Here is a 19,153-nt window from a genome sequence, read left to right as displayed (position 1 = left end):
ATTTTTGATTGAACTTCTATGTTATACCTAAACGAGAAATATTTTATTTCAATTTGCGAGCGTGCAATTTGATATCCTTTAACAACATTTGTTTCGCACAACCAATTATTTTTGTTTCGAACAAATGGATCGATTGAAAACTATAGAATTAATAATTAACATCAAAGGTGTAATAAAAGTATATCTTTGTTATTTGATTTTTGTTCGCATATATATATATGTATATTCATTTTTCGCTAGGAAAAAATCGAAGATGGGTAGAAAAAAAGAATCGAGTCGAAATACGATTTTCACGATGGCTTTTTCTATCGTAAACTTTCTTTTCCTTTTTTTTTTTGATTCCCTTGAATACGTACGATATTCTACTGACATCGCCTTTATACAGGGCATACTTCACATAGAAACGCACTTTATACGAGACTTTGGAAACATTCGATTCGGCGTAAAATTCACGAGCGACCATAAAACTTCCACTCTAGAAATGCAACGCTCGTGGAAAGAAGATACTCGCGTACACGGAAAAGTCTTATAATAACGTTTCAATGTGATCGTAATAAGTCGATATATATTTTTTTTTCTCTTTGATTTTCTACCTGACTACGATAATGCAAAGTATGAATTTTAATTGAACGAGATTTTTGTCGATTAACTTTTCTTTGATAAAATTCTATACTACTACTATAAATATATGTAATATTTAAATTAACAAAACGATCGTTTACGTAACATATAAAGATACGTTTAGTACGTGGGATTTGGCTGACACGCGACACACCAATTTCTAGAATTAACGCTAAACCAATCTTAGAAAGTTAGTCCTTAGTGTTAACAAGATCGAAATTGCGATACAAACTTATGTAACTCGTATTAGCATTTGTCTTTTCGTTAACGAGGTATCGTATAGTATATCCGAAAAATAAAATCTTTCACGTCGATCGAAATGAAACAAAATTATTTTTTTGAATATAAACGCGTAGAGAGTGAGGATGATATTGCCGTATCAAATTTAAAAAAAAAGATTCCCTATTATCCGATATTGAATTAAAAACAGAGAGATAGAGAGAGAGGGAGAGGAAAAGAAAAAACTATAATCGGGATAGGATGCGATCGCATTTACTTTTATTTCCTATTTAATTAGCGTTCGATCAACATTCGTCGGATCGATCGTATCATCGCCAAGTGGTTTTATCAGAAGCCGACAAACAAACAAACAAAGAACGAACTGGATTTCGCGTTCGCATGAATAATTCGACAACGCGACATGAATATATATATTTCTCGTTCACTTTTGTAATTTTCAAATTCGCGCCCGTATAAATCTCTAAATTAAAATTCAAGCGTGGCGGCCGGCCCTCAGCCTCGCGATCCACTTTTATCTAGCCATTAAATTAAAAGCTTCATATATTTAACGCCGGGTGAACATAATAGAGTGATAAAGCGTATCAATGAATAATTAACGCGGTTGGTAAAAACGAAGTAGAGAAAGGGGTAGGGGGAGGGGGTGGGGGTGGGAGTGCGGCTAAATCGATCGGATGGGAAAATATGAAAAGAGTATAAAAGAAAAAAAAATTGCCTATTTATGATCGTTGAAAAATATGGTTATAAATTAAAAAAAAAAAAAAAAAAAAAAAAAAAAAAAAATTATAAACGAATTTGCGATCATATTACAAACCTGATTTCCATTGACCGTCCACGTAATATTAGCCTGAGGATTTCCTGCTGGTACGGTACAATTACCTCTGACCGTGTCACCCACCGAGTATCTTGGCTTTTCTATGTTCACTTCCGGATCACCTTTAGGGAGATCTACAAATCAAAGAATGTTCATCGTAATGGGTGTATCGGTGTGCATTATCGATAGAAGAAAAAGCTTTTTGTCGAGAGTAATAATGAGCTTTTACATTCTTTGACCATTATTATGTTTCCATTATTTTCCATTTCTCTCTCTCTGTTTCCTTTTTTATACTTTTCATTTCTTTTTACGTTCGTTTCTAGTCGGTAGAAAAAAGCTAGTCGTTACTAATAAGGTGTTGCGACGACGAAGTCGCTGGGTCAGGATCATTGTTCGCCAAGTTGAAAAGCAATCCTTATAGAAAAATTCGAACGATGCTTTTTACAGCATTTAATGGCCTCGAGGTAGCGCGACTAAGGAGAAACGTAACGACAACTTTCACGGTTCTCGACGCAACACCTCGATTTTTTTGCTCATAACCGATGTCGAAGGATATTCGATGGAATTTGAGAGTGAGAGAGAGAGAAAAGCAAAGATAGAATCTGGATTATCTCTACGTTGTCGCGTTGAATCAAACTCATCGATATGTCATGGGGAAACGAAAATTGAAAATGGAAATCGATTCCGCCGAACGTATATATATCGTTCGACAAGTTACAAGTTCTTCTATCTAGTCGAAAGGAGCGCATACGTGACTAATAAATTATATGCGAACGGGTAAAAGAATCGTTATAGTAAGCACCAAGGATGGTAGTAAATTCTCTTTATTTCTCTCTCTCTCTCTCTCTCTCTCGTTCTTTTATCTTTACCCTTCTCACATTCTTTATCTTCCTCTACCGTTTTTCCCCTGTTTACTTCTTGTTTTTATCAAATCACGAGGTACATTTCGTGCTCGGAACGATCCTCTAAACTATCCAAGAATTGTTTCGTTTCTCATGCACGATTTCCGCATCAATCCTTTAACTTTCAAGGCCACGTCCAAGAAAACGATATTTATCTACCATTTTCAACGTGTCCCAGAACGGGATACTATTTTATCAGAACTTACCGAGAATAAGATAGAAAAGGATAAATATTAAAGGAATAAATGAAGTATGGAAAAGAATAAAATAGAAATGATTTTGAACAATCATTCGATAACAGCATGATCGAACTTTTACGAGCGATTCGTGATCAGAAATAAGAGGCAATCATCCTTAGCCCTTCGAAGAAGGGTTCGCTACTTGTATTTGATCTTCGTTAGATCAACGTGAATACACGAGACGAACTATGGGAATGAACTTTCCGATTCTTCTCTCTTTCTTTCTTCGTTCTTCTCCTTGGCACACTCCGTCTCTTTCTTACTCTGTTTGTCAAGCTTTCCTCGCCTAACTGAGTTTTAATTGATCGCGATTACGGTGACAATGCCGCTCACCATGTAGTATAATCAATTGCGGTAATGAAAGGCTCATTTGAAACGAAACCGGCGAAAGACGGATTTAAAATGAGAATAAAAGAAAGAGAAAGAGAAAGAGAAAGAGAAATTAAATTAACGGCGAGTAGGGATTCCTTTCGATTATCCTCATAGACTACAACGTAGAAGAATGCCGACGACTCGGCTAAATAGTTTTAATTGAAGAATTTTTACGATGTCGTTTCAAAATGCGTAGAGTTAAGAAAGAATCAAAGAAAAGAATTGGAACAATTGTGTGTTTTTCGGCGATTCGTCTCTCGAGTTCTCCACGGTGAAAAAAAAAAGGAGTTTTGAATTTTTTTCCTTATATTATTCGATCAAAAATTCAAATCTCTTGCTAATTATTCTTTAGTCAATGTTAAAAAGAAAAGTCAAAAATATCAGATAAATCATAGCAAGTGCACGACATATAATTACAAGTCAAATTTTCATTCATATTTCCATACTTTAAAAAAATACCGACCTCGATAATTCCTCATCGTACATAAAATATTACTTCAATGTTGATACTCACTTGCTACCTGCATGTAATCATAAACCGATATGGTATTAAACGTTGGAAAATCTTCGGACACTTCGCAACGATATTTTCCTGAATTAATAGGTTGAACATCCTTCAGGGTAACGTATTTGGCGTTGCTTTGATTAGTCTGAAACATAAATGTAATCGAATGAAAAAAAAAAAAAAAAAAAAACACGTATTATTTTTATCGGTTGAGATAGAAGGGGTTGGGGGGTGGGGGGGTTGACCATTTTGATCAAAGAGACGAAAGTAACGAACGAAATAACAACGCGAGCGAAAAAGTTAAAGAGAAGGGTGGGGGTTGGTGGCAGGTGGTGGTAGTGGAAGTGAAAAGATAGAGATAGAGAGGAAGAAAGAGATAGAAAGAGAAAGTAACGTCGGTTGAAATTTTCAGTTAATTTAACAGGAGAGACCGCGGGATTGACCGAGCGCGAGCACAGCCGGCAAATGCCATTTATTGCAAATCGATCGCACTTACTCGTCGTCCGCTTTGACATCCTCGCGGCGTTCGCTCGTCCGCGACAAACAATAGCTCGCAACAACGATTAATTATATGTTGCCAGTGGCAGAGCGCGATATAAATCACACAATCAATTTTCCTCCCGCTCTAGCGGCTTGCTCTTGGCACGTACACCAATCGTAAGCCGTTTGAGAGGACCAATTCTCATCCATCCTCTCTCACTCTCTCTCTCTCTCTCGCTCTCTCTCTCGTTTATATACGTTATGTCCTACTCCCTTTTTACTTCTTTCCTATCGAGCATAACCGAGAGTATGTATTCCATGGAGACGATTTAAAGTTAAAAAGCTTTTGGTACTTCTATTGATACGTCATGCGAGAGACGAGAGAGAGAGAGAGAGAGAGACATTCCACCTGATTCCGTTCGAATACGCTTACTGCGTTTTACGAACTTTCGACTTTCGCGTTATTTTCGTTTTATCATCGTAAAACTATAAGATAAAGTTTCGTGCAAGCATCGAACAAAACCTTCTAACAGTGTAATACGTATTATATTTATGTATGTATATATACGTATATGTATTAGATATATTCGTTTAACAAAATAGCAGGAATTGATGGTGAATATTTGTCTCTTTAGTTTCATTCCCTATGTGTGCTATCTACACGAATGGTACGTACGGTTGGCTCTTCCAACAAACGCGTATCGAGATTTATCGAATCGTGGGTAAATGCTCCCTCTCGTTGGGTAGATTCTTTCCATCGGTGAAATCTAATTGGAAAAGCGTCGCATGGATGAAAGAGAAAAAGTAAGTAAATATATCGACGCGACAAGCACGCAACACGAGCAAGCCTACCTGGTGTTTTCCGGCTAAGCTGCTGTTTTTTTTTTTTTTTTCAAACTATTTTTAACTAGGATTTTGGCATTTTTATCGCGACGTATTCGTTTAACTTTATTCTCTACAAACGATTGATTTCATTCGACACGCGTACAATTTGACCGATAACTACGGTCATTTCCGTTATTACCAAACTCACGACGCTTTATCGATTCTTGGATTTTATACGTTTACTTGTTGTAAAGAATTTTTCTTCTGTTTTTTCCTTTTTTTCTATTTTTTTTTTTTTTTTTTGGTTGAAAATAACGAACAGATGCGATAGCAGCTTTCGACGGATGAAAATTCGTATGTCGAAAATAACAAGCGAAACGAACATTTTGATCAATCTTTCTCTCTTCGTATCCATTATTATCAATCTTTTCATTACATTGAAAAGGTTCCCTCTCGTTAATACGTTACTCGTACGTCGTCATCGGCGTCATCGTCTACGTCGTTCTCGTTGCCATTGACATAGTAAACTTCGTACCGGAATAATCGATTTAACGTGTACAGACAAACGCTAAGAAAATGTCTACGCGAAAACGCGAGATAAAATAAATTGGAATATAATCTGAAAGTTTTTCTTAAACAGTAATTATCGTTCATCTTGGGGTTAAAATATAAAAATGCGAATTCGTATAGTGTCGAATTGCGTTGTAAAAACAAGACAAAATGTGCGTAATCCGAAATATTGTTTATCGTATTAACAACTGTCGCGTAATTTTCTCATTACATAGTGATAGTATTAATTACCGCAAATCTAGTCCATTTATTGGTTAAAATGTTGCTAATTATAGATACACCTAACCACGAATATGCGATCAATATAATATCTATATATTATAATGCAACGTAATCTCCCCCTTTCTATCTCGTGAATGTTTGAATATTATTAAATTCTTACCACAACTTTGGCACCGAGATCTCCGAAAACTTGTATAGGTGGTTCTTCTTTCGGAACGTATTGAAAAAATTCGTGTGCTTTGTTGTACCATTTAACAGCATAAAGAGAGTCCGTTTCCAGATCGTACCTGCAGCTCATGTTGACCGTCGTGCCAGCTGCAACTGCAACCGGTATGTCGACCGACACATTTGTCAATCCACGAACACCTGAAAACGTGATGGAAAAGAATTTCCAGATAAATATATGTACCAATCGGAGACGCATCTTTGTCGTAAGAAAAACTTTGAATATAATGTTTTCATCGAAGTCGACGCTGGTTCGTCTGCGAAAAAGCAACTTGATCTGACCAGTTTATCGTTTAACTGGCGATAAGTTAAATTGATAGATAGGTTCTTAAACAATTTTATGCGTAATCCTAGCAACGTCAGAGAGTCAACGCGCAAGTGCAAGTTATGTCTCTCACGTTCTCTGATGCAAGTCACGTGGACCAAAGTAAAAGGGATAGTACCTGAGGGCAGCAACAACGTAAGCGTCAAGTTTTTTCGTCTTTTTCATCGAACCTAAAACTTTGGAGCAATTTCTCTTATTTCAAGGCTATTACGAAATAAAGAAAAACGAAAGAAAGAAAAGAAAAGAAAAGAAAAGAAAAGAGACATAAAATAAAATGAAAATAAATTTGTTTCCACATGTCGAAACAAGTAGAAGGTAAATTTGTTTTCTCATTATTTCGGAAAAGTAACGAATAAAGATAACATCATATGAGATTATGAAATCGTGCAAACTTCGGATCGGTAGCCACGCCAATGAGAAAGAACGCGTGCGTGAAAAAGATGCGAGTAACGCGATCGAATACCAAACGCGTTCTCTTATCTGTAGGAACGGTGTGAAAATTGGCGTCTATCGGCGTTCACCTCACGAATGGAGCGTGGAAAAATCTCTTCAACGTATAGCCCTTCGTCCTGTAGTACGTGGGATCGTGGATCTCACAGGATCGATGTACGTGAGCTGGATCTACGAAGGGGGACAAGGGATAACGCGTGGATTTAATCGTTAATGAAGCCACATTTTTCTTTCTTTTATTTTTCTCTCGTTTTTCTTTTCGTTATTTCCCTTATTAACTCATTCTGAGAGATACCTATATTTTCCCCGTGAGTTCGATTATTCAGAACATTAACGACTTGACGGTTTTCGATGGCGATCAAACGACAGCCGGATAATTAACGTCGTCGAATAATTTATTGAATAATCCAGCAAACGGAATGCCGTAAATCTACGAGCACAGAGAGAGAAAGAGAGAGAGAGAGAGAGCCGTCAGCTAGCTCGAATATCGACAGGTATGGGAGAAGCTTTCGATCTTCGCCCATCAACTTAATACTATTACCGTATTTCGAGCGATAACGCGGTGGATTTATTAGCACCAATAGTCCGAGCTTCGTGTCGATGTCCGACTCTATTCACCGATAAATCTCATTGTTTAATTAATTTTTATACGAGATAAAAAGAGAGAGAGAGAAAGAGAAAGAGAGAGATAAAAATTGAAACCGGTAACGTACGTTAAAGTTACATTTACGTTACACGTATTACGATCCCGTTTTGACTTTTATTTTATTTTATATTTTATTTCATTTTATTTTATTATTTAAAAAGCATCACACCAGAGAGAGAGAATAAGAGAAAACGAAATCGATAGAATCGACGTTGATACTCGTTTCCACGGTAAGAGATGTGGCGGTGATGGAGGGGTGGGGGTTTGGGGCGAAGGTTGATGAAGTTCGAGACTGAAGAAAATTAGAATAATGGTTAGTGGCTAATTAGAAGATACTTCTCGTTAATTGGGACGTCCGACGTCGGTGGTGAGGTAGTTTAAGTATCGCTTCTGCGCGTAAGTATAATCGGTAGTTTCGAAGCTAAGGACGTAGAGGCCTATTCTATCTAGGAATAGAAGAGAAGCTCGCTTCACAGATCGTTCCATCGAGATTTAAATACCTTTGCTGGCTCAGCTAATCACCGCACGCTAATCCTTAATTACGGGCGCGTTTTCTTGCCCGTAATAGTACTATCGTTGGAATCGTGCTATTGTTATTCGCATCATGGCGAAGCACTTAAACGAAGCACACCTTCCGTTTTTGGAAGGTGCAAAATCTTATCATAAATAACACCAAGAGAAAGAGAGAGAGAGAGAGAGAAGCCCGTATACAATGCAATCGCATAAACTATCCTTGATACATTCTACGTGTGCTCACGCGTGTATTCGTGCATTCACGCGTGCGTGCGTGCGTGCGTTCGTGCATGCGTTACAACTACTCGTCCTTAAATTATCGCGAGAATAATAGGCCCGCGAGATGTTAGATACGAAATCGTTCCACCTGTCTTAACCCTTAAACCCTCTCCCCCGTAATCCCTTCACCCTTCTATTTCTACCATCTTTAACAGATATATTGTTGTAAATGCAAACGTTAAATGGAGAGAGAGAGAGAGATCTCGAACGTTCCTTTATCATCCCGCGAGACAACGTGATTGCGCACGAGAACTAAAGGGGTTTACTAATTGCAAAAACCTTTTACCAAGTAACACGTTTCATAAATACACGCATTCATAAATAAGCTTTGTTACGAGGAGTAGAAAGTTTATTTATGATCCGATCTAATATATCGTTTCGATTTCATTTCTTTTTGCATACCATTGTGTGTGATATTATTTTTAATGATTATTTATTTATTATGAATAGATTAGATAGATGAACAAATAATATATTGCATATTTATTACAATTTCAATAACATTTTTCTATCTTATTGAATAAATAAGAAAATGAAAATCGTTTCCCTTGTAGGTATCCACGCTTGACACAACGTTATACATTCGTTAAATATTTAACCAAGGACAATACTTCTTAAAGGGAATCCCTTGCTACTGTTCTGAGGTCCAAAAGACGATGAAGACAGAAGGACAGAAGAGCAGAAGAAGAAGCAGAAGAAGAATAGAAGAAGAAGTTAATGGAAGGAAGTGTTCTATTTCTGTACAATAATCCTCAGGAAACGTTGAATCATGTTTCATCTCCAGGTTTACATCTTGTCTGCGCGACGGATTCTCTAGTAGTAGAGTAAAGGAATATTTGAATAGTAGTACTTCCATTCCGTATAAACACCACAGGCGTATCCATTGCCTTGGAATTTGCCGTGAGAACGATAAATATCTCAAGTAAAACATACACACATACACATATATATATACATACACACTGTCGGCTGAGGTTCGTTTCACTTGTCTTGATCGGTAATAGGAGGAAGAACTATAAGACAGATATACGTATATGTATGGAAGGTTTGTTGGTATTGGATACCATCATTTCTTCGTTAAACTGTACTGTAATTACTACGGAGAGACAGGTTAGTAGAAGATTCTTTTGTTTTGACTTTATTTCAACTTATATTATAAGGATATCCCGTGGTGCGGTAATCATGGCTTAATTATTTATCTATTTGCAGGATGAAAATCCAAAGTGGGTGGGGTGGGCTTTGGTTGGGGGTGTTTTAAAAAGCCCCCTTCGACTATTATGCATATCCTTAGCAAAATCCCCTACGGCCGCGAAGCCGGAAAAGCCAAAGGCGTAAAGAGCCCGGTATTCTGAAATGAGATCCCTTTCTTCCTTCGAAACTCAACTAAATGAAAAACTCTACTACAGCTCCGACCTCTAGGAGCTTTTATTGTTTTCGTGAAAAAAAAAAAAGAAAAAAAAAAGAAACTGGAGGGAACGAAAGATACGAAAGGGTGAGGGGATTGGGGAGAGAAAAGAAAAGAAAAAAAAAAAAGAAAAAGAAGAAAGAAAGGAAGAGGCAAAATAAGGACATTGAGTATTCTTTTTACTAAGCTTTCACCCTAAACTATTCGATCGGAGGTAAATTCTTTTTAATCGATTTACTCGTTCAAATGCAACCATCGATTTTGATTTCTTTCTTTTTTAATAATCTCGACCATCTTATTTATTTCAAGATAGAAAATTATTAATAATGTTCGTATTCGGTTTCTTCGATGCGTACATTATAAATAGAAATAAAAATAAAGAACCCATGCGTAATAGGAATTGACTGACGTCCGTGATATTTTTTGAATTCTTCTCAAAATACACATATAACTGTGTATATATATATATATACATATTTAAGTAAACAAACGTGAGTTTAGAAAAAATATATATTCAACCGGCCGCAATGAAGCTCGCCCTAGGGGAACGATACGATTTTTTAATCTCACGGATGGAAATGTTTGCGTCGACGCGTCGACGAACCAACCACCAGTCACGTTGTTCCGTATATATTCGTTCGTATTTAATTTCGCATGGAAATCGTTGCGTGTATCACAAAGGTAACCGATTAATATTCCTATCTTTTCAAAAGTTATCTTGATTTTGGCTTGAGTTTTTTCATGTTTTTTTTTTGTTTTTTTTTATTTTTATTTCCTCTCTTTCTCTCTCTCGATTTATCTTTCAATCCGAATGAAAAGTTTCATCGGGAGATACTTCGTTGCGTTTTACGAAATATCACTTCTGATAGATGGTGAAAAATAGAAAAGGAAATGAGAAGTTAGAAAAATACTTTTGGAAACGTTAGTAGAATTTTCTTTTCGTAGAATGGTGAAAATAAATATCCGTGAAACTTGATAATAAAACGGGACGCGTATTCGCCATCCCGAGATTTTGTATCAAGGACGTATAAGTAGTAAGCAAAGAGAGATTGAAAAGAATCCTTTTCGGATTATTGAGAGAGAGAGAGAGAGAGAGATTGGTTGGTTGCCGATCGATTTTCGGTCGAACGATGCTTCCTTAACTTCGTATAATCGAGTCCCACCGTTTGTTGTTGGGGTAGCCCATTTACGCTGGCCCACCTATTGAAAATCTTTTACAATAGAACCAACCGAGAAATCCTTTTCTTCTTCTATTCTTTCTTTCTATTATTACCGTTCGAAGAATTCCGGAACGTGTCGTTTTCCTTAGCGTTGCGATATCCATGCCGCGTTTCCGTCTATCCGTTTCGGCTCATAAACCCTTTTTAACGGAGAAACTTGTCTATCCGCTGTAAATAATTAACTCCCGTTTTTTAATATACCTACTTTGAAAACGTATTATCCAAGCGTATAATAACTGTATTCGATGCAAAATTCGAAACGTTCAAAATGTATTTAACGTTTTTGTTTTTTTTTTCTTCTTCCCCTTCCCCCGATATCAGAAACGGGAAAATACGATACAAACGAGTAGAAAAATATTATTATTATTATTATGAATATTCGTAAAAAATCTTTTTAAAACAGATTTCGAACGCGTACAAAGGCACGTAGATATCAAAACGAAAACATAAGTTACTGATGATTCGCTGGAAGATCTACGATGCTTCCGAGAAAACCACAACAGGAAAACCATAGACTAAGGAAAGAATTACGAAGAAGAATTCTTCGGATGATGAAATCCAGATTCGAGCTTTGCGGCTTCTGTGTGTCTGTCTGTCTTGTCCTCTTCTCTCTCTCTCTCTCTCTCTCTTCTCTCGACTATGTGGACGTTTGAGGAATTCGTTCCTCTTGGGGTCGCTCGAGACTCTCCACTCGTCTTTCCACTGCTTGAACCGACTCCTTTTCCACGGTGTACTTCCGCGAACGAAAGAAAGAGAAAAAGAGAGAGAGAGTAACTCTCGACGGGAGAGAATGCAAGAAGTTAAAGAATCGCAGCGGGGGAGGATGAGGGATGGAAAGAGTTTGCGTGCTCGGACGCAATGGCTTCAGCCGCTCGTCTTACCGAGATATTCCCAAAGAAAAATGGTATATTACCTCCATTACTAGAACGCACTACGATAAACTTAGCCAGTCAAGCATTCCAAGAACCCTCCTCCTCCTCCTCTCTCAGAAAGAGAGAGAGAGAGGGGGGGAGGAGGAGATTTAAGCTTCTCTCGTAGAAATAGTTTTGCGTATCCGTGCTTACGAGTTCGGCTTTGTCATCGCATTTCTGAATTTCAGCTTTACCGCATACGCGATGAGAAAGATTCTCTTGAATTTTGCGCAAGCTCGCGGTTAAGGTATGCAGTCTGCGATGAAGGATCTCTTTATCTTTCTCCTTTCCCTTTCTCTTTATCTTTATCTTTATCTTTATCTCTCTCTCTCTGTCCCTTTTCTTCAATCTTTCAGTTCATTCTTTTTTCCTACTTTTCTTCGAGTGCAAGTCGAAGCGAGTAATCGCTTTCACGGTGGTCCCCCCTTTCGAGATAGCAATAAAAAGTAGCAAGAAAAAGCGATTCGCTACCGTTCGCCGTTGTCCTTATTGCTTCTTCCTTTCTATCTTACCCCTATCCCCATGGTGTACCCAGAGAAAATATGGACTTTTTTTCTTTTCTTTTTTTTTGGTATTTCTTACTTTGATATAAAAGGGAAAAGAAAGAAAGAAAGAAAGAGAGAAACGTATCGTCTTATAGGATGAAATAATGTAATAGGAGAACAATCGTAATATCAATCTATATGGAATACCATTGTATTATATATGTTTTTTATCTTCGCGGTACTTCTCGTGATTTTCTCTTATTCCCGTGTTTCATTACTCTTATTCGTAACGCATGCCAGCGAAATCATCCTCTCCTCCTCCCCCCGCTCTTCATCTAGTAGGAGGGAGAACATAAGGATGAAGCTTAACTTCGTGAAGTATGCTCGGTATGTTTGCGTATGAATGTGATTTACTCGCTGTTCTCGAGGGCATACCTCGATATTCGCCTTTAGCCATTTGAGGCGATGATAGTGGCTGCAATGTCGACGTTACTAGAGAGGGTAGTAATGCTAGTATTGGTGGTGGAAAGATGATGTTAGTGTCGGTGACTTACTTCGGAAGATATAGAACGGGGCTTAGAAATTTTGTTGGTTTCCAAGAGACTGAGAAGGGTGAATCTTGCGCTCATCGATATAATACCTCTGAGGAATCCCAATGTATCGTGAATCGTCTTGGAAGTCTTCTACGTAACACGGCTACTACCCTCGGGCCAAGTGTAATCTCAAATAAACTTCGTTCGAATCGAAATGGGAACAGAGATACACCGTCGTCTCGTTTATACGAGATAAGACATTGAGACGTACAAAGTCGAGTCTATTGTTACCATTTGATTTAATAGAATCAACTTAGTTTGATATCAAACATTTCCTATGAACGATTTAATCTAATTTATCGTTATATATATATATTTTTATTCAAATTTCACAAATCAAAATTCGAATGAAAGAAAAAAAGAAATATTTAACTTTATTATCACTTCAATTATATAATTCCTATTGATAGTTATTAAAAGTATAAATATCCGTCCGGTTTCGCATAATTTTTATTTCTAAAGTCACGAGTATCGTGACACAATAAAAGGGGTGGGGGTGGGTTGGGGGAGGAAGAAGGGGACAGTGGTATTGGTCGGATCCGATGTAATCCCAAGATTACGTATCTCCATTTCTATCTCTTTTTAACTCGGTGCTAAAGTCTGTCTCTTTGTGCACGACGTCTAACGGCGCTAAAGTATCGCACGATAGATAGATAGATAGATAGATAGATAGAAATAATTCTGCGGACACGATAAGGAATCGTGTCTCGGGGATTCTCGTTTGCTCGTTAAACGAATCGATTAATATCAAATCTCTCTCTCTCTCTCTCTTTCTCTATATATATTGGTTTGGCAACTAAGTGATTGCGGATTTTTTGATTGGAAACTAAGTATAACCATGCTCACTTATTATATATTATAATATATTAAATTTATTTTAATAATAAATATTTACGCGTAATTATTTATTTATACAAAATAAAATAGAAAAATATATAGATAAATAGATAAAAAGAAAGAAAGAGAGGTACCCCAGGGGACCCATAGGTTTTTATTAAAGTAACCACACTCACTTAGTTGCCAACCCAATATATATATATCTTTCTCAAGTTTTTTTTCTACATTTAACGTTGCTGTGTTACGTCTACCTCTACCTATGTAATAATGCTACTTTGTAAGGTAGAAATCAAGGAAGAGGATAGATATAGGAAATAGAGGGAAGGAGGGCGAGTCGAGTAAAAGGGGAGAACGGAATGCAATAAAAAGAACGATGCATATCCTCGTTGATGCGCGCACGATGTTATGAGGAAGAGAGTGCAACACAACAATAGACATACATTATGCCAAGCTCGCGAACTTGAGTGGGGGATAAAGGTGCAATCCCCTTACGCGTACGTCGAGAGAGAGAGAGAGAGAGATAGTTCGTATCCAACAATGAACTCATATTCTCATCATTTCAACCAACTCTACTACTATCTTCCTACCTACGCAATCGTTAAAGCGTACTTGTAAAAGGGCTAAACTCGACTCGGTTGATCCACTCTTGTTGGCGCCAGCTATGAAAGACTAAATATCTTTTCTTTTTTCTTTTTTTTTTCGAGATAAAACGCAAAGCAATGCGATATCCTTCGTTCAAAAGCAAACAAGTTTTTAGAAAAGAAAGGAAAAAAAATATAAAAAGATCCTTTACCATGAATCATTGATTTTCTTTGCACGCAAAAGATACTTTACGAGTTACGACGAGGAAGAGAAGTATGTCAATGGGATTGTATTATTTTTATGTTATTTTCTTTTTCTTTGTTTGTTCGTTTGTTTACGGGAAGGAACGAAAAGTAATGAATTTTGTTTTTTCTTTATTTTTCAATGAGATGAAATCAATTTTACATGATACCGTTAAAACGGGAAGAAAATTGTCGTCTAACGTTTTGCCAACGAATTGTACCACACGCGAACCAAATTAAAATGGTCGTCGTTCAATCAAGAAACTTAATCTCTTGATTTCGGTTAGGCACAAAACGATAAAAACAACAACAACAACAAAGTAGCACCGGGTAGCGAGTAATAAAAGCAAAAGATTATTCGACTTGGTTATCTGATTTCGTTAGACGTTTACGGTTAGACGTAATTCTTTTTAACGTTGGGCTTTGAACGAAATCCTTGGCTGACCGGCAACGGCAACGGGGGTAAGGGGGGAGATCAATTCATTATCGGAAATCTGATTACGAATGCGAAGTTGTGGAAAAGGACTGCGGAAAAGCTCATTGCCACGTTTGCGTTTCTTTCGTTCTATGGGTGAAAGCTTGTGTCCGAAAGAAAGAGGAAAAAAGAAAAAAGAGAAAAAAGGAAATAGCGACGGGATTACTAAAAGTTACGAAATATACGACCCACTGGATGGAAGGAAGAAGGAAAATAAAGGAGAAAAGACGGCGAATAAAGTCGAACGAGATGGACCAACAAGCTAAGAGAAAAGGGAAAGATAGTCTACGGAATATGGAACGCGTCCTCGCGCGAGTTGGAAAAACAAGAGTATAAAATGATAAAAGACGACGTATCTCTCCAGTCTTTTCTCTTACAGTCGGAGAAAAAGAAAAAGTAACGGGAAATATAGAGTAGAATAAAAATCGTATAGATATAAGGAGAAAAAGAGAGTTACACAATATTTCCATATGACAGAATAATCTTAGAAATATCGTCACTAAGGTACCTTTCAATTTTCTTCAATCGTATTCCAACGATAGTTATTACTTACCAGTAATACTTAAAAGAAAAAAGAAAAAAGAAAAAGAAAAAACCCATAAAATCAAGAGAGAGAGAGAGACATACTTTACACCATATTATTAACAACTTGTTCAATTTAATATATATACGATATATCTATACGCGTGTCACTTGTATCGATAAATTTTCGTTAATAGGAAAATTCGTAAAAAAAAACCTATTATTCTCCTGGATATACTATAAGACTTCCTTTTCTCTATATTCTTATATTCGTACGTGTATATAATTATACTATTCCGTTTGCGGAGGATTAACGAAGAGAAACAACCGTGCGCAATTTCTTTCGATCCTCGTTGGTAGCTCGTAATGACTTCGTTCCACGTTCCAAGCTTAGTCGTTTGCGTTTTTGCCATCGTTGTCTGATATCTTCTCCGAGAGAAGCGAGTACCGATAGATAGACAGATAGATAGATAGATAGATAGATAGATAGATGGATATAAACCCGCACTCCCCTCTTCCCTCTCCCCTCCTCCTCCCCCATCCAACCCTATCACGAGTTCCGCCTTGAAGAATCCGCTTTTCTCCGGCCTGGTACCGGCACAAAGTTACACTACCTACGCCTCCTTGCACCTTTTATTTATCGCTTCACGCGATTCGAGTCCTTACGGTTTCAACCGACACTTTCCGGTAGTAGAAGGCGTAATGAGCCGGGGCGATAATCGCCACCCTCCTCCGCATCCCCCAGCGTCAGCCGCATTCTTTCCAATTCCGGTTACCCACGCTACGTGACGCGTTGACTGCTTACAACTTGTCTGCATAGAAAGTGCACCTACCATTGTTTCGAGCTACCACGAATCGTGATTAGACCTTCCCCGCTTGCCCCCCCACTCCGTCTCTTCTCTTCTTTTTTTTTTCTCTATCTCCTTCCTTTTCCTCTATTTCTTGCTACTCGGTCAATCTTCCTTTTATTTTCCTTCCCTCCTGCGTACTAACCACCTCGCCCTTTTGGAAATCACGAGATATCCGCGATGAACCCTTCAACCTTTGTTTGAACTAACTCCTCCCCCCCCTCTTCTGTTCAACTTTTTCTCCCATTCGTTCTCCATTCTTTAACCTCAGTCAGTCGGAATGCGTCTTTTCCCGACACTTTCGCATTTTCAGGTTCGTTAGACGCGCACGAACGAACTAAGGAACGAACGAAGAAACGAACGAAGGAAGGAAGAAAGAAAGAAAGGAAGAATGACTTTTCGACCGAGTGGAACCTAGGGGACGATTAATGTTGGCCCCCTGTTTGACGTTAAGTGGAATATGAGGACTGTAATGTAACACAAGGGAGGAGTTTTCCTTCGCGATTAAGTCCCTCCTTACGACGCTTATTATTTTAATTGGGTAATACGTATGTCGGCCGCATAGGAAATGAGATTTCCGATGGAGATGGGAGGATGGTAGACGGCATTGGATGCGCGATTTAGGTTGAGAGAAGACGAATAGAGCAAGAGAGAGAGAGAGAGATAGTACTCGCGTGAAATTCTACAAAAGCAATTTGAATTTGCCAACGACGAAAGAGAGAGAGAGAGAGAGAGAGAGGGAGAATTTAAATTGCTTTCGAACTGTCTGCATTACTAGATAGAATTCGAAATGGTCTTCGGTGAGAGTAACTCGCGTCCGATTTGCATGTAGCGCGACTCCTTCGACGCGGTTGCGTGTAACCCTTGACATTTTCTTCCTAAGAAAAATAAGTAAGGGCGTGAGAATGGGGGTTTGGGGAGGAGAGGAGGAGGCACGTGGAAGATCTTCTTAAAGTCTCTTTTATACTTGAAATATAGACATTAGCATAAAGATTAAGCGTTTTATCTCTTATAGCCTCTCTCTTACGTAAACAAGAAAATTTTCCTTTATCACGTAGCACGAGCGATAACGAGGGACGAAAAGTCGGATTAAAATGTAAACTTTTAAATAGCGATGAAAAAAAAGAAAAAGAAAAGAAAAGAAAAGAAAAGAAAAGAAAAGAGAAATCATCGAGACTCGACAAAAAATCTCATTCCTCGAGTTAGAAACGTAAAACAAACGGTCCCGTGATCCTTTGATATCAGATAATCGTGTTGTCGGAGGAAAAAAAGAAATTAGCCGTCGGTCGTCCTACAGCAGCAACGGCAGCAACAGCGGAGGAAGGAGGAGGGGTTGGACAAGGGGAAGTGGGGGGAGGGGTACACGAAACTATAAGCTTAATTGAAACGCGTGATATTCGATTTCGGTTGTCCCGCTGAAATCCGCGACGAACGCGAATAGGAAAAAAAAAAAAGAAGGAAAAAAAGCGAGAAATAGGGTGGAAGGGGCCGGGGGTGGGGGCGGGGGATTGGAAAGAACAACAATGCATCGTGCTGGTCCTGACTGAGCAATTTCCTCTCTTCGACCGCGTGCCCAACGAATAACGTTTAATTGCCACGCGCGAAATTGGGACGACGATGGTGACGTTGGTGTGTGGCCTGTGCACTGCTAGCCGCTTCTAACGCGATTGCTTTTCGTTCGGAGCTTGCTCACCTTTCCTCCTACCTCTCGAGCTTTCCGAGTCAAATCGTCCCTATCCCACCCATTCCACTAAGTTCTCTCTCCCTCTCTCTCTCTCACACACACACACCCTTTTTCTTTTTCTTTTTCGTGTCAGCCCACTTTTTCGTTTCGCTCGACCGCGCGCACGCACGCACGCACACACACACACACACACACACACACACACACACACACACACACACACACACACACGTACTACCCGCATCCTTCGAGCTTTCCACGCGAAAGCGTGTTTTTTAATTAAACGTATCTTGTCCACAACGCCTACCTACCGGGGGGTTAAAGGTAATCTCTCGTAGAAATACACGGAATGTGTTGAAATTCTACTCCTCGAAATGATATCGTGGGTATAATATCGTTTTGTAAGGATCTCCTCCCCTTACCTCACCTCACCTCACCTTACCTCTTTTTTTCACCCTACTATCGTTCTTTAAACTCTCTTATCACTTTTTAAAAATCTGCACGATTATAGAAAAAAAGTTTTCTCTTAAAAATGAACGCGGAAACGTCGCCACCGCCACCACCACCACCACCAGTCTCGAGTAAAAATACGTAGATTTTTTTCACGGATATGATTTTCAATTTAACCAACACCGTAAGCAAGACGATCTGACATTTCAGTTGAAATTTTCTCTTTCTCTGTTATATGCCCGTGCACACGTGCAAACATTTATAAGATACGTTGTATGGAATATAACATCATTCTGTAAATATTTTCAACTTGTTTCGCGTTAGGATCGTATTCGTTCGATCCGTGACGAACGCGTTAACCGTTTACGACGAGATGAAAATTCGATAAAACGTTTAAAAAACATCCGCAACGAGTTTCCGTGGCGAGTTATCCCCTTTCCTACGATTTATATATATATACCGTATCGGATTTAGATCGAGAAATCGACGTATCAGCTTCCACGTCTTTTCTGACACAAAGTTAATCGAGTTGCGTACGGGAACTATATCGTTCAACTATATCTGGAAAAACCGTTATATTGCCTCAACAAAATTCTTCCCGATAGGGATTCGATCTATTTTGTGCTTATTTCGATTTAAAGATCCACCTTTATATTATTATTCCGCTTATTTCG

The 19,153-nt window shown here is 38.3% G+C and overlaps 1 protein-coding gene and 1 long non-coding RNA gene across 2 annotated transcripts in view; one reads left to right on the top strand and one right to left on the bottom strand.

Moving 5' to 3' along the window:
* LOC122521861 overlaps positions 1–19,153 on the bottom strand; it is a 35,044-nt gene that overhangs the window by 1,153 nt on the left and 14,738 nt on the right. The window contains exons 2-4 of the mRNA XM_043642569.1: positions 5,948–6,153; positions 3,700–3,835; positions 1,673–1,806 (exon numbers count right to left, since the gene is read on the bottom strand). Of these exons, the coding sequence (XP_043498504.1) occupies positions 1,673–1,806; positions 3,700–3,835; positions 5,948–6,153 (476 nt within the window). The remainder of the gene's footprint in view (positions 1–1,672; positions 1,807–3,699; positions 3,836–5,947; positions 6,154–19,153) is intronic.
* LOC122521862 lies at positions 3,941–10,510 on the top strand. Its single transcript, XR_006304940.1, has 4 exons — positions 3,941–4,724; positions 4,806–4,974; positions 8,780–9,335; positions 9,435–10,510. It is a non-coding gene; the product is annotated as an uncharacterized LOC122521862 (long non-coding RNA).

The sequence above is a fragment of the Polistes fuscatus genome, unplaced genomic scaffold, assembly GCF_010416935.1.
Source record: "Polistes fuscatus isolate 324 unplaced genomic scaffold, CU_Pfus_HIC Scaffold5, whole genome shotgun sequence".
Taxonomy (NCBI): domain Eukaryota; kingdom Metazoa; phylum Arthropoda; class Insecta; order Hymenoptera; family Vespidae; genus Polistes; species Polistes fuscatus.
Note: the sequence above shows the minus strand (reverse complement) of the source record. Positions and strands in the feature narration are given on the sequence as shown.